Source organism: Bubalus bubalis, chromosome 4 (assembly GCF_019923935.1).
Source record: "Bubalus bubalis isolate 160015118507 breed Murrah chromosome 4, NDDB_SH_1, whole genome shotgun sequence".
NCBI classification, from domain to species: domain Eukaryota; kingdom Metazoa; phylum Chordata; class Mammalia; order Artiodactyla; family Bovidae; genus Bubalus; species Bubalus bubalis.
In genome coordinates this window covers 13,836,644-13,853,651 of record NC_059160.1, presented here as the reverse complement: position 1 = coordinate 13,853,651, position 17,008 = coordinate 13,836,644, and the positions used below count along the sequence as shown (strand labels likewise).

General features: G+C 44.8%; 1 protein-coding gene and 1 long non-coding RNA gene across 2 annotated transcripts in view; both read left to right on the top strand.

Moving 5' to 3' along the window:
• The first annotated feature begins 5,398 nt into the window (after positions 1–5,398).
• PARP11 (poly(ADP-ribose) polymerase family member 11) overlaps positions 5,399–17,008 on the top strand; it is a 30,831-nt gene continuing 19,221 nt past the window's right edge. Inside the window, exon 1 of the mRNA XM_025283046.2 lies at positions 5,399–5,988. Within this exon, the coding sequence (XP_025138831.2) occupies positions 5,422–5,988 (567 nt within the window). The 5' untranslated portion in view covers positions 5,399–5,421. The remainder of the gene's footprint in view (positions 5,989–17,008) is intronic.
• LOC123333185 lies at positions 5,995–16,862 on the top strand. Its single transcript, XR_006550361.1, has 2 exons — positions 5,995–6,191; positions 8,355–16,862. It is a non-coding gene; the product is annotated as an uncharacterized LOC123333185 (long non-coding RNA).

Below are 17,008 nucleotides of genomic sequence, written 5' to 3'. Positions count from 1 at the left end.
CTGAAGAATGGATGCTTTTGAACTGTGGTGTCAGAGAAGGTTCTTGAGAGTCCCTTGGGTGATAAGGAGACCAAACCAGTCAATCCTAAGGAAATCAGTCCTGAATATTCATTAGAAGGACTGATGCTGAAGCTGAAGCTCCAAGTTTGACCACCTGATTTGAAGAGCTGACTCATTGGAACAAGAGTCTGATGCTGGGAAAGATTGAAGGCAGGAAGAGAAGGGGATGGCACAGGAAGAGATGGTTGGATGGCATCACCGATGGGATGGATATGAGTTTGAGCAAGCTCAGGGAGTTGGTCATGGACAGGGGAGCCTGGCGAGCTGCAGTCCATGGAGTCACAAAGAGTCGGACACAACTGAGTGACTGAACTGAGCTGAATCCACTCAACCAGGTGGGAGGGAGGATTCTGTCCCTCAGGATCCCTGAGCTGGGTTTAGGGTGGTTTAAGATATCTCTTGGGCTGCAGTCCATGGGGTCGCTAAGGGTCAGACATGACTGAGTGACTTCACTTTGACTTTTCACTTTCATGCATTGGAGAAGGAAATGGCAATCCACTCCAGTGTTCTTGCCTGGAGAATCCCAGGGACGGGGGAGCCTGGTGGGCTGCCGTCTATGGGGTCGCACAGAGTTGGACACGACTGAAGAGACTTAGCAGCAGCAGCAGCAGCAGTAAGACATCTCCACCAAGAACACAAGAAAGATAAACGAAAACATCTTCTCTTTGTCTGGTTTTCCTGAGAAAGCTAGTGACTGTCCATGGTCAGGATGCATAGTTTCTATGGCTGTGGCATTTAGCCCCAGACAATGATGCAGTGGGAAGCCGTTCCAGCCCGACTGTGTCACAGAGAGTAAACTCTTGGAAGACTATGAGAGGCTGAACACATGTCTGGACCATCCCTGGAGACAGTTACAGAAAAGTGCATGACGATGTTTCCTGTGAGAACATTCTAGAAAGTCCCAGATCCATTCCATTTCCTCAGAAACATAAGAGGCGTGTTATTATTAGTTAGGAGCCCAAATACCCAAGGGGCTCGGGCAGGTAATTTGAATGAGGAAAAGAGATACTGGTTTGGTGACTCAGGTAAAACCGAGAGTCCGTTCCTAGTCCAAAGTGCTGGGTATTGCCAGTTGTTGGCACAGGAAGATGCTATGTAAGGGGAGCGTGAGAGACCTATTATTTAATGCGAAATTTCCCAAGTTTTAAAACGGTGGCCACTTATCAAAACTTTTAAAATACTTTGTGTGCTAAAGCTTCTTAGCTCTCAGTTTGAGACCCTATGACTAATGATCTCGGGTCATTTCCCACGCTTGCTCTCTAATGGTGGTTATAAATCCAGAATAATAAGAAAAAAAATGATTGAGAAACTTTGCACTGTTCTTTCCCGTTTATGAAATGTGTTCTCTTCACATTTGGGACACAGCTGTATATTTTAAAAACATATCCATCTGAGGTTGGACGGCATCACTGACTCGCTAGACATGAGTTTGAGCGAGCTCCAGGAGTTGGTGATGGACAGGGAGACCCGGCGTGCTGCAGTCCATGGGGTCGCAAAGAGTCGGACACAACTGAGCGACTAAACTGAACTGAACCTGAGCTCTATGCATCTGACTCTCCAGCCGCCAGGCCAGGCAACCCCAAGGTTTCATAGAAATGAAACCCCACAAAAGGCCCTAACCTTTCCAGTTAAACTTTCATTGTGAAAATCCATTCTATATTCAAGGAAGTGCTAGTTCCTAAATTATTTACTACTGTTCACTTTGCAAAACTTGTTAAAGACAATCACCAGAAACCACCAGTAACAATTTCATAATTATAGATAAATTTTATTCCTAAATAGAAGATGAAAAAATTGAACCCAGCAGTTTATTCAAAGAATAATGAATAAAAGACTAAGCAAAGTTTATTTCAAGAAGGTAAGGATGGGTTGAACATTAGAAAATCTGTTGATTCTTGTGTTACGACTTCCCTGGTAGCTCAGACAGCAAAGAGTCTGTGCCTACAATGCAGGAGATCCAGATTTGATCCCTGGGTTGAGAAGAGCCCCTGGAGAAGGAAATGGCAACCCTCTCCAGTATTCTTGCCAGGAAAAGTCCCAGGACAGAGAAGCCTGGAGGCTACAGCCCATGGGGTCGCAAAGAGTCCGACAGGACTGAGTGACTAAGCACGTTCATACCTGTGTTGAAAAAAATTTGAAAACTGTGGGAATTGTGAATTAAGTTTCATCTGGGGCAAAATGAGGACTGCAGCCCAGGAGACATTCTTTTTGGATGGCTCTGAGAAACTGCCTCAAGGAGGCAAGAGGAGGAATAGGGATATATAGGAGTTTTGCAACAAAGGGCAGGTAATCATTTGGGAACACCAAAAGATTACTGTTAATGAAAGAAACCAGATATGGCAAGTTAAGGAATTTAGCACTTTTCTTTGTATGGGAAGATGCAAGAGTCTGGACGCACTGAAATCATTCCTTTGATCTGTACCTCAGCTTTCTGGGGCCAGTATCCTGAATTTTCACATCCTGAGTTCCCTCAGGGCTCATCAGCTCGCCATCCACGATGACTGCAATTGTTGGTGACTGCGACATCCTTTGTTAACTGATGTGGCAGGACATATTCCATTTCTCCTAGTGTAGTTCATTATATTCATGAGTCAGAATAAAAAAGGAGCACAGTGATAAAGCTCAATAGACAGTTGATAAATTTAATATCTTTCCCAATTAAATGCTTTTAGTAAATAAGGAACAGAAAAATGATGTGTGTGTGCTCAGTCATGTCTGACTCTTTATGACTCTCTGGACTATAGCCGGTCCGCCTCTCTGTCCGTGGGATTTTTCAGGCAAGACTACTGGAATGGGTTGCCATTTTCTCCCCAGGGGATCTTTCCCACCCAGGGATCAAACCCACATCTTTTGTGTCTTCTGCATTAGCAGGGAGATTCTTTATCCCTAAGCCATCGGGGAAGTCCTTAAAGATTATAGTGTTCTAGGAAATGGCAACCCACTCCAGCGTTCTTGTCTGGGGAATCCCAGGGATGGGGGAGCCTGGTTGGCTGCTGTCTATGGGGTCGCTAAGAGTCGGACACAACTGAGCGGCTTCACTTTCACTTTTCACTTTCATGCATTGGAGAAGGAAATGGCAACCCACTCCAGTATTCTTGCCTGGAGAATCCCAGGGACAGAGGAGCCTAGTGGGCTGCCGTCTATGGGGTCACACAAAGTGGGACATGACTGAAGTGACTTAGCAGCAGCAGCAGCAGCACCAACTAGGAGCAAATGTTTGTCATCCTGAGTTAAAGACTGAGTGCCCTTTTTCTTGTCCTGTGTTGATATTTTGGCCAATGCAAGAGCAAGAGTGAAAACTGCATTATTTATAGGTGATATGATTGTTAAAATAGAAATTTCAGAGACATCAGTTGATAAGCTATTAAAACAATAAGACATTTTCAGTGGGGTAGTACACAAGATAAATACATACAGCATTCCATAGCTTGTATGTACATTACACACATTTACATTTGAAATATCCATTGTGATTGATATTTAAGTCATTTTCAAGTTCTTACTATTCCAAAAAATGTAGCAATAAACATTCTTGTACAGACCATTTCTGTACATTTATTCATTTACCTCCTTGAAATTAGCTCCTGGAAATGGAATTGTTCAATAAAATATTATGGAAATTTCATATTGCCAAACTATGGGGCAGGGATCTTTACTTAACCTTCTTTTTCCCTCACTTTATTTTTTGTCAAATGGCTAACCAGTTGCCCCAGTATTACTTACTAAATAATCCATTCTTTCCTCACCACTTTGTAATAGATTTACTATACATATTGGATTGAAGGATATCTGTATATCCTATATTTCATAGTAAGTGAAAAAAATCAGATTCTAAATCTGTAGGTATTCTTGGAAATAAAAATAAATTCTTTATTCTTACAAATAAAATTTGCAATCTGTGAAGTTATATAAAAGCTCAATCTGTGGAGTTATATAAAAGCTCAGAAGTATATTTTTTTAAGTTTTTTTTTTTTTTTTTTATGTGGACCATTTTTAAAGTCTTTGCTGAATTGTTACAATAGTGCTTCCGCTGTTTACATTTTAGTTTTTTGGAGGAGGGATTTGTAGGATCTTAGCTCCCTGACAAAGGCTAAGCATTGGAAGGTGACCCCTTAACCACTTGACTGCCAAGGAAGTCCCTCAGAAGGACCTTAAATTGTTTCCTTTTTGTTTCCTATGGGCAGATAGTACTTCTTTGCCTAGAAAATCCTTCCCCTCTTGTAGCTCATTTTACCTAGGTAACTTCAATAGGAGGGCATCCTATTTAAGTCTTAGCTTAAATTTCTTGGTGGGTGTGGGGTAGGGGGGTTCGACACAGGGGGTAGGCAAACACCCTGTCCTAGGTAAGCATTTTTTCAAAGAATCCTGTACTTGCCATACTACCTACAAACCATCCTGCATGTTCTTACTTATCTAAATTACACCTTATTGTTTCTCTGGACCCCAAGCTCTATGAGGGCTGCACACGGGTCAGTCTTATTCATTCTGGAGCCTGGCACAGTGCCTGGCAAATAACCGTCATAAATGAGCACTTCAGTTCAGTTCAGTTCAGTTCAGTCGCTCAGTCGTGTCCGACTCTTTGCGACCCCACGAATTGCAGCATGCCAGGCCTCCCTGTCCATCACCAACTCCCAGAGTTCACTCAGACTCATGTCCATCAAGTCAGTGATGCCATCCAGCCATCTCATCCTCTGTCGTCCCCTTCTCCTCCTGCCCCCAATCCCTCCCAGCATCAGAGTCTTTTCCAATGAGTTAGCTCTTCGCATGAGGTGGCCAAAGTACTGGAGTTTCAGCTTTAGCATCATTCCCTCCAAAGAAATCCCAGGGCTGATCTCCTTCAGAGTGGACTGGTTGGATCTTCTTTCAGTCCAAGGGACTCTCAAGAGTCTTCTCCAACACCACAGTTCAAAAAGCATCAATTCTTTGGCACTCAGCCTTCTTCACAGTCCAACTCTCACATCCATACATGACCACAGGAAAAATCATAGCCTTGACTAGATGGACCTTTGTTGGCAAAGTAATGTCTCTGCTTTTGAATATGCTATCTAGGTTGGTCATAACTTTCCTTCCAAGGAGTAAGCCTCTTTTAATTTCATGGCTGCAATCACCATCTGCAGTGATTTTGGAGCCCAGGAAAATAAAGTCTGACACTGTTTCCACTGTTTCCCCATCTATTTCCCATGAGTCGCTTCAGTCGTGTCCGACTCTGTGCGACTCCATAGACGGCAGCCCACCAGACTCCCCCGTCCCTGGGATTCTCCAGGCAAGAACACTGGAGTGGGTTGCCATTTCCTTCTCCAATGCAGGAAAGTGAAAAGTGAAAGTGAAGTCGCTCAGTCATGTCCGACGCTCAGCGACCCCATGGACTGCAGCCTTCCAGGCTCCTCCACCCATGGGATTTTCCAGGCAAGAGTACTGGAGTGGGGTGCCAGTGCCTTCTCCGGAAAGCTTGTCCTGCGGGCTATTAATTCTCAGGCCTGTCTACCTCTTGGTCACTACGCGGTGATCAATAAATATAAGAGGAAGAATAGCCAGCGAAGTTCTTTCAGAGTGGACGTTACACTGCAACTGCAGGCCTGGAGCTGTGCTTGGACTGAAAACCCTTTAAAAAGCCCAGGACCACTCAGACCCTGGCAGGCTCCGCCCACCCCGCGCCGAGACCGGAAGGGAGCGTCAGGGGCGGGGCGGGCTTCCGGGGACGGGGCGGAGCCGGCGTTGGTTGGCCGGCTGCAGCCGGAAGTCGGGAGGTTTGGGGTCCTAAGACGCCGGCCTGTGACAGGGGAGAAGGAGGCCTGCGAGAAGCTTGCCTCTCCGTCCCTTGGCTCCCGGGGACCCTCGGAAAAATCCAGTGCCCCGACCCTGCGGCCGGCCCCTTCCCCTAGGCTCTCTCCGTTCGATTTCGCCACCGCTATGTGGGAAGCGAATCCGGTGAGTAGCCGGGTGGGATGGGGCGGACCGATGGGCGGGGTTGACGGGAGAGGGCGGGCGGAGTTCCCGGGAACTGCGCCCCCCACACCCCGCACCCCTCCGGGCCCCTCCGGGCCCCTCCGGCCGGCTGTTGAGTCACGAGAACGCTGAGGCCCCGGGTTCGGCGGCTGCGGCAGCGCCTTGCGAACAGTGGAGAAGGCTTGGTGGGTCTCCAGCGCCGGGCAGGCTGTCTGTCCCGTCCCAGTGATTGATTTGGACTCGCTGTGGTTTCTCTGCCCCACATCCCTCCACACTGTCGTTTTAGACTGCGTTTTGCTGTCTGGCTGGCGTTTCCTGGGCCTCGAACTTGTGAGTCTTCATTAGGCTCAGATGTACTTGCCAGCCCTCCACCTCACCCCTATCCAAAGCGAAGGGGCTTTCCCCCCGGACTCTCCCATGAATGGGCCTAAGGGGAACCGCCGGGGCGCCTTTCCCCTTTTTGATGGACAGCCTGCGAAAACTGGGGTGGGCGGGGTGGAGGGGCGAACGTGTGTTCTTAGATTTTTTTTTTTATCTCCCCCGGGTGGACAGAAGTGGTGACCTGGAGCGTTTCCGCTGCAAGTCTTTCTCCCTCCGGTATTCGCATTGTGTCTACATATATTTTTATTTTGTTTTTGTACCTTCATTTAATATGCAGCTTTAAAAGAGAGGAGTCCGTTTGCCAGGAGTATTTCTATAGTCTCCTGTTAAGAGGCGAAGTCGCCTGGTAACACAATTAGACGCTGTTTACACCTTTGAGTTAACTGGAAAATGGCAGAATCATGTATCAGCGAATTGTTGGCCAAAGTATGTGCAGCTGCCCCGTCTACTGAGAGAAATTCCTGAAATCTACTTTAATAACCCCATTTACATATTTGCAGTAACTCCTTTTCTGTCATCAGTTCTACATCTTCCCCGTCCCTGGAATATATTTCCAGGTAAATAAGAGAGTTACCAGTAAATTCCCATCTGTTTTTCCCCAGTAGAGACTAGTCTGTTGGTCTGGATTTTTTCGCTGCATGTTGTGGTTCCATCCCAGACCTTCATGTAATGATGGTCATCATTTAAGACCTTTTTTTTTTTTTTTTTTTGGCTCAGACATAGAATCCTCTAATGTAAGGCCACGTCAGAGGAAAGTAGTTGCCGGGTTTTGATTTTAGCAAAAATAATTGCAGATTGTGAGAATGTATTCTGCTTATATATTCACTTTCGCTGTCATCAGTCAGTTTCATATATTATTATTACGTGTGTGTGTATATTCAGTTTTTATTGGCTGTTCTCTTCCTGGTTTCTCCATAACACATCTTGACTCATCTAAGTACATGTCTTGCTCAAAGTCACATGTCTTAAATCCTTCATTATGTTGTAAGCTCCACAGGGGCAGAGATTTTTGTCTGTTTTGTTTCCTGTGGCATCCAAAGACTAGGGAAAGAGAGCCTGGCATATATGCCCGTTGAATTCACAAAGGCCATTGTATCAACACTGGGAAGACTCCTTTGCTCCATTTTTTTTTTCTCCTTCTCCATCACGTACATATCAGAATTTACTATTGGGTCACTGGTATGTTTGTGAGGGTTATAGAGGCGCTAGTGAATATCTCCTGTATTTAGTTTGTTATGGCATTATCTTACTTCTTTGGAAGGAATGCTTGGTTTTCTCTGAAATCACCATAGCGATTTTGCTTGATTTCAGTAGAGCAGACTGACTTTTGTTAATTGTGATGAACTTTGCACCTACAAACCCACATTCTTCTCTGACCCTTGTCTTGCCACTCTAATATGTCTTAATGGTCCTGTGTTTTCTTACTGCTACTGTTTTTTCTTCCTCTGAGCATATGAATACTATCAAGAAGGACAGTTTGTGAAGTGAAAGTTGCTCAGTCATGTCCAACTCTTTGCGACCCCATGGACTACATAGTCCATGGAATTCTCCAGGCCAGAATACTGGAGTTGGGTAGCTTTTCCCTTCTCCAGGAGATCTGCCCAACCCAGGGATTGAACCCAGGTCTATTCTGTATAAATACAGTCAGCATCCTGCATTTGGGTTTCCTCTGGCAATTTGTTAGTTTCTTTTACTAGAAGAAGCATCTGGATTGTCTGTCCAGCTGTGCTCCTGGAGTAAAAATTAATTTTAATGTTTCTCTAAACCAAACACAATTGGGAAGATGAAATAAAAAAAAAGCATCCTAAAGATAAATACAGATGACTCTGTGTTACCCACCAGTGTAAATTACTGTTTACCATTTCTTTCCATTGAACGGTATAATAAATTCTGCTTTGTGGAGGAAGGCATAGTGAACTGCTTTAATTGAAGATGTCTGCTAATTTCTCCCTGTATTGTTTTGGTAGTATCCATGACTCGGATATGCCACCTGTAATCTGCAAATATATCTCCTCGGGCAAATACACCTCCTGTGTGATACTGTATTCTACTTGCAAGTTTTGGGGAGAGAACTGCACTGACCCTGGCTGTGGTGATACTAGAAGCAGCCACCCCCTTCCACCTGGAAAGTCCCCCAGACATGTTTGGAGTGTGGAAAATCACCATGAACTTGCAGCATTTCCTTGGGTGGGGGGAAACTCCACACAAGAAAACCAAGGAGCTATAAATAAACTTTATCTCAGCACAGAGTTTTATTTTCCTTTTTCAAGACAGTCATGAGGTTGGTGGTGATTCCGTTCAAGTCTTTTACCAGCCAGGCACCAACCGAGGCAGACCCGGTTGACAGGCGGCAGGCTCTCGGTTCCAGTGGGGGTTCCTGGCAGTTCTCCACCCACTGGGGGAGGCAGCCCTTGGCCAGTGTCCCCCAGTTTAGGAAAATGGCAAGATCTGCAGAAAGGACTTGGAAGGAGTGCCATCACTGCCTGATTCTGCATACCCTGACCTTGCCCTGCCTTTTGCTCTCTCTGCCATTGTCTTACCCCTCTTTGCTGAAAATAGATTAAGTGTCAACATGACATGGGAGGGAGTTCCAGCTTCTCTCTAATGACAGAAAGTGAAACGTGACAAACGTCTCTTAAGATAACAAGTCATCTCTTGCAGTAACAGGGTCTTAGTTCATAAAGAGTGATAAACTCTTGTGAAATTCCTTTTCCCTTGTTAGCTCAGACGGTGAGAACAGTCTAGTGACATAGCGGAGGGGGGAGGAAATGACTTTGCCAAGATCAAGCAGGTGGGGAAGCCACGGAACTCTTAGCACCCATGTCCTCGCTGCCTCCATCCTGCCGCTTGGCGGGAGCCGTGATGATGTTTGTAAGTCAGTGCAGCGCTCCACCTGCCAAGCCTCCTTTTCCTCTGTTGTTTTATCATCACAGCTGCTTCCAGACTTCTCTCCTTTCTCTGTCCAGCATCTTGAGAGAATAGTCTTACACTTTTTGTCATTCTTACTCAAACCTCAGCTCCGCCAGCCCTGCCTCTGCCCCAGCACCTGGCTTGCTGGGAGGTCACCAAGAACTTACGAATCACCATGTACAACGGCCACCTGCACACCTGGCCCTCTTCTGTCTTTCTGCAGCATTAATGCCACTGGAAGTATTTCTCACAACCTCCTCTCTCTTTTTTTGGAATTTTCTGGGACTGTACTTCTTTGGAATTCTTTTCCTTCCTGTGATTTGTCTTTGAATCCTGATCTTGGCTTAGCTGCACGGCCTTCTTCTGTCCTGAAACGTTCCACCTTCCCCTTGTTCTTGTCTCGGTGCATCTTTCTGAACTCCCAGGCTTCAGGTATCACTCTGATGGCCATGCCTGCCCAATGTATGCCATTAGTCCTGACCCCCTCTCTGAACTGGGCGATGGACAGAGCTACCAGTTGTCTGTCCAAGAGTTCACAGGTAGTATGTCTAAACCCAGCTCCCTGAGCCGTCAAGTCATGATTTCACCCCATCAACAAACACAAGATAAACACCTGCCTACTCCAGACACTAGGAAGGGACCAGTGGCAAACCTAGACTGGGTCAGAGCCTGTCCTCAAGGGCTGGAGGTATAGTTGGAATGGGGCCAGTGTTGCCAGAGGGTGTTTGGGGGACTGGGTAGGTTTAGTGAAGTAACTTACAGCTTGAGCTATGTGTCCGAGTCACAAGATGTGGTGTCGTGGAAAGGACAGAGGAAGCAAAATAGCTGAAGCCCTCGAAAGCGAGAGAGAATGACCCGTACAGCTTCAATGGAGGAGTGACATGGAAGAAGAGCATGGCTGGTGGGTCAAGTCTAGGTGAGGACATCGCGAGAGAATGAGTGTGGAGGGCTGTAGGGGGCGGCAGCTGACATCTGTGGCTGTGTGTGTGTGGAGTAGGCGGTGTCTTTCATAGAGGGTACTTTGCATAGTACCCTTGGGCTGGAGAGGGGATGGAGGTAGGGTGGGTTCCTCGCAGGGAAAGTTTAAACAGTGTAATGTCTATGCAGACATGTTCTCAAGATAGCATCCACTCGGGGTTTGGTAACTGACAGGTGCTTCCAGACTTCTCTCCTTTCTCTGTCCAGCGTCTTGAGAGAATAGTCTTAATCTTTTTGTCTTTCTTACTCAAACTTCAGCTCCCCCAGCCCCTCCTCTGCCCCAGCACCTGACTTGCTGGGAGGTCACTGAGAACTTTGGCATTGTCTTGGCATTCTCTATAATTGTTCTGGCAATGGGTTTAGCTGAGCTTAGAGAGGCGTGTGATGTGTGCGGTGTTTGGTGGCTGGGGGCAACACTGACTAGTTTACGGGGTCCTCCAGTACTTCTGTGAGGTGGGGCGGGGGGTGTAAATTACTGTCCTTTTGCTTAATGATGAGACAAAGGCTCAACCTTGGGTGCATTTTCTGAATAAGGACAGCCCAGTTTTCAACACAGAGCTTTCTGGCCCCAGAACAAGTGCTTTTTCCATTCCAATTTGGAATATAGGATTCAGAGTGAGTAGAAAAGACCCTGTGGGTAGGGCTGCAGGGAACCAGAGGTAAAGGAAGGGCTCCTGAACTGCAGAAAATCTTTGTGATGACATCTCTGGGGATTCAGGACTTTTCTAGTGATGCCGCCCACTAGCAGGAAAGACAGTGCAGCCCTCCTGGAATTGGCATGGTGGGCACTGCACAGGGCTTAGGGGTGAGTCTGGTGTCAGGGCAGAACAGTCGGGGACAAAGCTGGGGGTTCATGTTCATGGTTGAGGCCTGAAGGGATGGCGTGGGGTGGTTCACCGAGGGAGCCCCCCCTGGCCTGGTGCTCATGCAGGGTGTTGAGGCCTTTGGCACGTGCAGCTTCCCCTCCCAGAGGAGACTTGCTTTGGAAATAAGGTCTGAGGTCGCTCACTCATTTATTTAGCACTTACTATAAGCCAGTGAGTTCTCAGGCCCAGAGTTCACGGTGGTGAGCAACCCAGCAGGCCTGGCCCTTGTGGGTTTGCGGTCTGTGCAGTGAGGCAGACAGTACACCGATAACTGCACCGTAGCGTTCAACTCCAACCATAGTAGGAGCTCTGAAAGAAAAAGCACAGTGGAATGTGTAGCAGGCGGAGCTAGTGCTGGACTCGGAGATCCATCTGGTCAGGCCACCCAGTGAGAGCTCCTTCTGCAGAGATTTGAGGGACTGAGCAAGGGTTAGCCAGGTACAGTCATCATGGAAGGGGAGGAGGGCTGTTCAGACAGCAGAAATGCCCCGAGCAAAGGCCCCGAGGCAGGAAGGAGCTTGAGAGAGAAGCCATCTGTGGCTGGAACGCCAGGAACCAGGAGTCGGGCGGGTAGGTAGTTAGGAACAGGCTACGTGTGGATTTGTGGCACCTGTTTAGGATTTGATCTTTACCCTCGGAGGAGGGGTTTTACAAAGATCATTCTGGCTGCTGTGGGGAAAATGAGTTCTGTGTTAGAGAGTATGCGAGGCAGAGTGATGGGCTGCCAAAGGTCTCCACATCCTGGTCACCAGAAAGTGTGACTCTTGTCAGGTCACAGAGAAAAGGGAGTTAAGGTTGCCGGTCAGCTGACTAATAATGGGGAGTGTATCTTGAATTGTTCAGGTGTACCCAGTGTCATCATCACTGGGGTCCTTAAGAGCAGAAGATGGAGATAAGAGTGAGTCAGAGGGAGCGTGAGGCTGGAGGAAGAATCACAGATGTGCATCATTGCTGACTGGAGATGGACTTAAGGGAGCTGTAAAGCAAGCAGTGCGATCGGCTTTTAGAAGCTGGAAAAGCCGAGGAAATTGAGCCCCCCAGCAGCCTCCAGGTGGGAACCAAGCCCACCTTAATTTTAGCTTGTGAGTCCCCCATCAGACCGCAACAGACCTGTGAGATGAGAAAGTGTGTTCTTTTAAGCCACTGAGTTGGTGGTGGTTTGTTCTGGCAGCGACTAGAACTTGCACAGATGGACATCTGAAGGACCGTGGGGAGGCACTTAGGGAGCTGTAGTGTGTGGTCCAGGGTTGAGGAGAGCAGGGTGGGACAACCCAGGTCAACCCAGTCACCAAATTGATACACTTATAATATCAGATAACTGTAGGATTCAACCAGCCAGGATGTTTGGAAGATGGGAGCAAGTGGATTCTTGGACTGCTTCAGTTTCTGGAAAGTATCTGTTCCTGTTCTCTTGTAACACTGGTTGTGTTCTTTATATAATCACGATACTAAGGTCAGTCTTCCTCTCCAATGAGTCAGGAAAACCATCAGATTCTTGGAAGAAATCAGAGCCTAGCAATTGAGCCATTTCCAGCATAGTTTGGTGACTTTGTGAAATCTGGTATTGTATTCTCAGCATTAAAATTTGGGGTAAAAAAGGTTTAGGAATGTTTTGGCCTTGTACTAGTAGGTTGCCGTTATTCACGATGCTGACTGTGTTTGAGCATCACTTCCGTAGGCCTCTGGAAATCAAGCATGACCATAGGCTTAATCCGTATCATGAAGAAATGTTTTTAATCTCATCCCTCCCTTCAGCAACTCTTGTCAGCACTTTTGTCCTTGGCAGCCGGTAAATCAGGTGGGAAGAGGAATCTTACAGACACTGCCATTTCTTCCTTCAGCATCTGAAAGCACGTGCTCTGAGGTGGCAGGATTTGCTGGTACTTGGTTTTCACTGTTTCCTTCCACGCCCAGTTACAATCGGGAGGCACATCGCTGCCTTCTGAGTGTCCCAGATGTTTAAGCATCATTTAGGAACCCAGCAGCACATTTCCTTGCTGTTTGTATAGCTTGAGCTCTTTTAGTTGTGAATGGATCGCACCTTTTCCAGCCCACGTCACAGCCCACAAAAGTATCATTGCCTGAATGAAAGCCAACTTCCCTTGTACCATGAGTTCCCATCAGTAAACAGAACAGAAGGCTGTTGAGTTCTCCTACCCTGTTACATACTACATATGCTACAAGAATGGATTTGTATTTTCTCTCTAGTAGTCTGTTCAATTTTAAAACTAAATACATGTTGAAACACTCAAGTGATAACAATCGCTCTGCTGTATCATGTGCCATTGATAAGATGTGACTTCCAACAGAGTAATTTAATAAAGAAATTTTGTCAGGAGCTTGTTTTTTTTTGGTTACAGCAGTTAAATTGGGCATTAAATTTGGATTGACAGGTTCTCAGCAATAGCAAGACTTTTGCCCATTTTAGCTGGGTAATGCCTGTTTAGCGTGGGTTCCTCTGTATCCTTATCAACAAAGGAGATTGATTTAGGCTCTGTTTGAAAATTGTGTGGAAGTTTATTTGTTTTTACACCATTATATTTGCTGAACACCAGCTTATATGAACTGATTAACACAGACCGAACATAGGCGTTATGGTAAGAAAATAAAGATTTTTTGTGAAAATCATTATTAAGCTTATATTTCAACTTTGCAAACTGCATATGAACAAATGTCTTCCTTTACTTGTTTTTCTGAAAATGCCTTTGAACTACTTCCTAATTCTTAAGGACCATGTTTTAAAGATGCTAAGGAAGACAAAAAGGGACTAGGACCGAGCACCAGGAACCTGTGAAGTGATAGCATGAATAGATGTAAAGATGCAAACGGTTGAGGATCATGGCCAGAAATCTGAGATGATTTGGAGAGTGTGATTTAATGAAAACTGAGAAAAAAGTAATTTAGATTAATGGGTAAAATGTTACTGAGAGGTTAAATAAGATAAGGTCTGATAGAAGTGCACAGGACTGAGGACAGCTCATTGGAGGTCCTGGCAAGTGCCTGTGTGCGTGCGTGTGTCCGTCTGTGACAGTGGTAGGAGATACTGGGCCAGAAGCTGGAAAACCCGAGTTAGAGTAGGTGTTAGCGTGCCTGGAAAGGGAACCAATAAGCACAGTGTGTAGACACACAGTTACAATTAGTAAGCCTCCACAGGAGATGAGGCGGAATCCCCAGAGCACTCAACCGAAAAGAAGATTGAAAAAAAAAAGATGAAAAGGGAACAAAGAACAGGGGACAAGTAAAAAGCAAATAGCAAGATGATAAACCTAACCAATCAATAATAATAAGTAATACTCCAAACATCCCAGTTAGAAGGCAGATTGTCAGATTGGATTAAAAAGCAAAAGCCAGCTGTAAATTGTCTACAGGAAACACACATGGAAAATGAAGACACAAGTAGGATAAAACTAAATGGAAAGAGATACACAGTGCTAACTCTAGTTGAGAGAAAGAGTGGTATTAATATTATAGTAGGTTTCAGTGATAATGGTATTATTAGTTATAAAGAATGCCATATCCTAATGATAAAGAAGTCAGTTCATCAGAAACAACTTTAAACATTTATACACCCAATAACAGAGTATCAAGATACATGAAACAAAACTAATAAAACTGTTAAGGAGAAATAGACAAATCCCATTTTAGTTGGAGATTTTAATACTCCTGTCTCAATAATTGATGGGCTAAGTAGTTAGGAATGAGCAAGGGTATAGAAGACTTGAACAACATTATCAACATCAGCTTCAGCTGATCAATATTTATAGACCATTAATTACATCCAACAACTGCTGAATACACGTTTCTTTTTTAACTACACAGAGAATATTTAGCAATATAGATCATATATCTGGGCCATGAAAGGAGTCTAAATACATTTAAAAGAATTGGGGTCATAGGTATGCTGTCTGAGTGAAATGGAATTAAATTAGAATTCAGTAAACAAAAGATCTGTAAAAATCCTCAAGTATTGGTAAGTAAATAGTAACCTTACAAAACTCATTAATTAAAGAAATAAGGGAAAATAGAACATGAAAACCTATCAAATTTGTGGTATGCTGCTAAGCAGTACTCAGAGGGAAATTTATAGTTATAGATGCTTATATATATTAAAAAAAAAAGTCACAAATCAGTGACCACAGCTTCCTCCTTAAGAAATGAGAAAAAAAAGAGCAAATTAAACTAAAGCAGGAACAAAGATAAAGTTTAGAGTGAAAATCACAAAAATGAAACAACAGAGAAAATGAAACCAGAAGAAAAAATAGAAAAAGGGAACACAAATTACCAATATTGAGAATGAGAGAGATAGTATCACTACATATTCTACAAATGTGAAAGGATAGTAAGGGGATTGTTATGAACAACTGAATGTCAATTAGTGTGATGACTGAGATAAAATTGACATGTTCTCTCTAAGACACAAATTACCAAAGCACCCTCAAGAAATAAATCACACAAATAGCCCAGTATTTACTAAAGAATTTAAATTTGTAGAAAAAACTTACCCACAAAGAAAACTGCAAGCACAGTTGCTTGCCAGTGATTTTTATAAACATTTAAGGAAGAAATAATACCAATTTTGCAGACTTTCAGAAAATTGAAGTTAAGGTAATACTTCACCACTCATTCTATGAAACTGTCACCATGCCAATACCAAAACCAAAGATGCTATAAGACAACTACAGATCAACATCCCTAATGAATGTAGACACGAACATTCTAAAGAAAATTTTAACAAATCAGACCTAATAATACCTAAGGTCAATGCATCATTACCAAACGGTGTTTATCCCCCAAATTCAAGGTTTGTTTAATATTTGAATAGCAATCACTATGTGTTAATCACTCAGTCATGTCTGACTCTTTGTGACCCAATGGACTGTGGCCCACCATGCCCTTCTGTGCCTGGGATTCTTCAGGCAGAATATTGGAGTGGGTAGCCATTCTCTTCAGGGGATCTTCCTGACCTGGGATCAGACCCAGGTCTCCTGCATTGCAGGCAGATTCTTTACCATCTGAGCCATTAGGGAAGCCCAGCAATCAGTATAACTCATCTGCAAATACACTAAAATGAAAAACCATATGATTATTTCAATGCATGCAGAAATTGCATTTGACAAAATCCAGTATCTATTCCTGATACAAGTTCTGAGCTGCCTAGGACCAGAAGAAAAGATGCTCAGCCTGAGAAGGGGTGTACAGAGAAGGTTAACTGAACAGGCCTGGGCTGCTTAAACTCGGCACATTCTCAAGAATGTGCAATGACCAATACCTGTTTTCATGACTGTCCTTTGCTGAACTCCAAGAACTGAACTCTTGGAATTGGTTATCTAATGAGTCTAGTTGCATGGTCGTGATCTTCAGCCATGCTCTATCAGTGTCCAGATAGTTTATACTAGCAGTGTGATTCATGATGAGTTCTAACCTTCTGGAGGTCTGGAACTTTGGCAGCTGAGGTAGGTCACCCACACAGGTGCTATATGCTTGCATGACCAATACCCAGTAGAATCCCTGGACACCTAGGCTCAGGTGAATGTCCTTGGTGGGCAGCACTCTGTTGCCCACATAGTTTCTGGGAGAATTAAGTGTCCTGTGTGACTCCAGTGGGAAGGGACACTTGAAAGCTTGAACATGGTTCCTCTGGACTTCACCCCATCCAATTTCCCTGTGGTGTTTATTTCACTCTGTGTACTTTTACTGTAATAAACTATAGCTATGAATTGACCAACTCAATCCTGTGAATTCTTCTCTCATGAGCCTCAGGTTGACCTTGGGGACCCCTGACACATGGGACATCTATGAAATACCTGTATCTAATATTAAACTTAGTAGTCAAAGACTGAATGCTTCCCCACTAAGATCAGGAATGA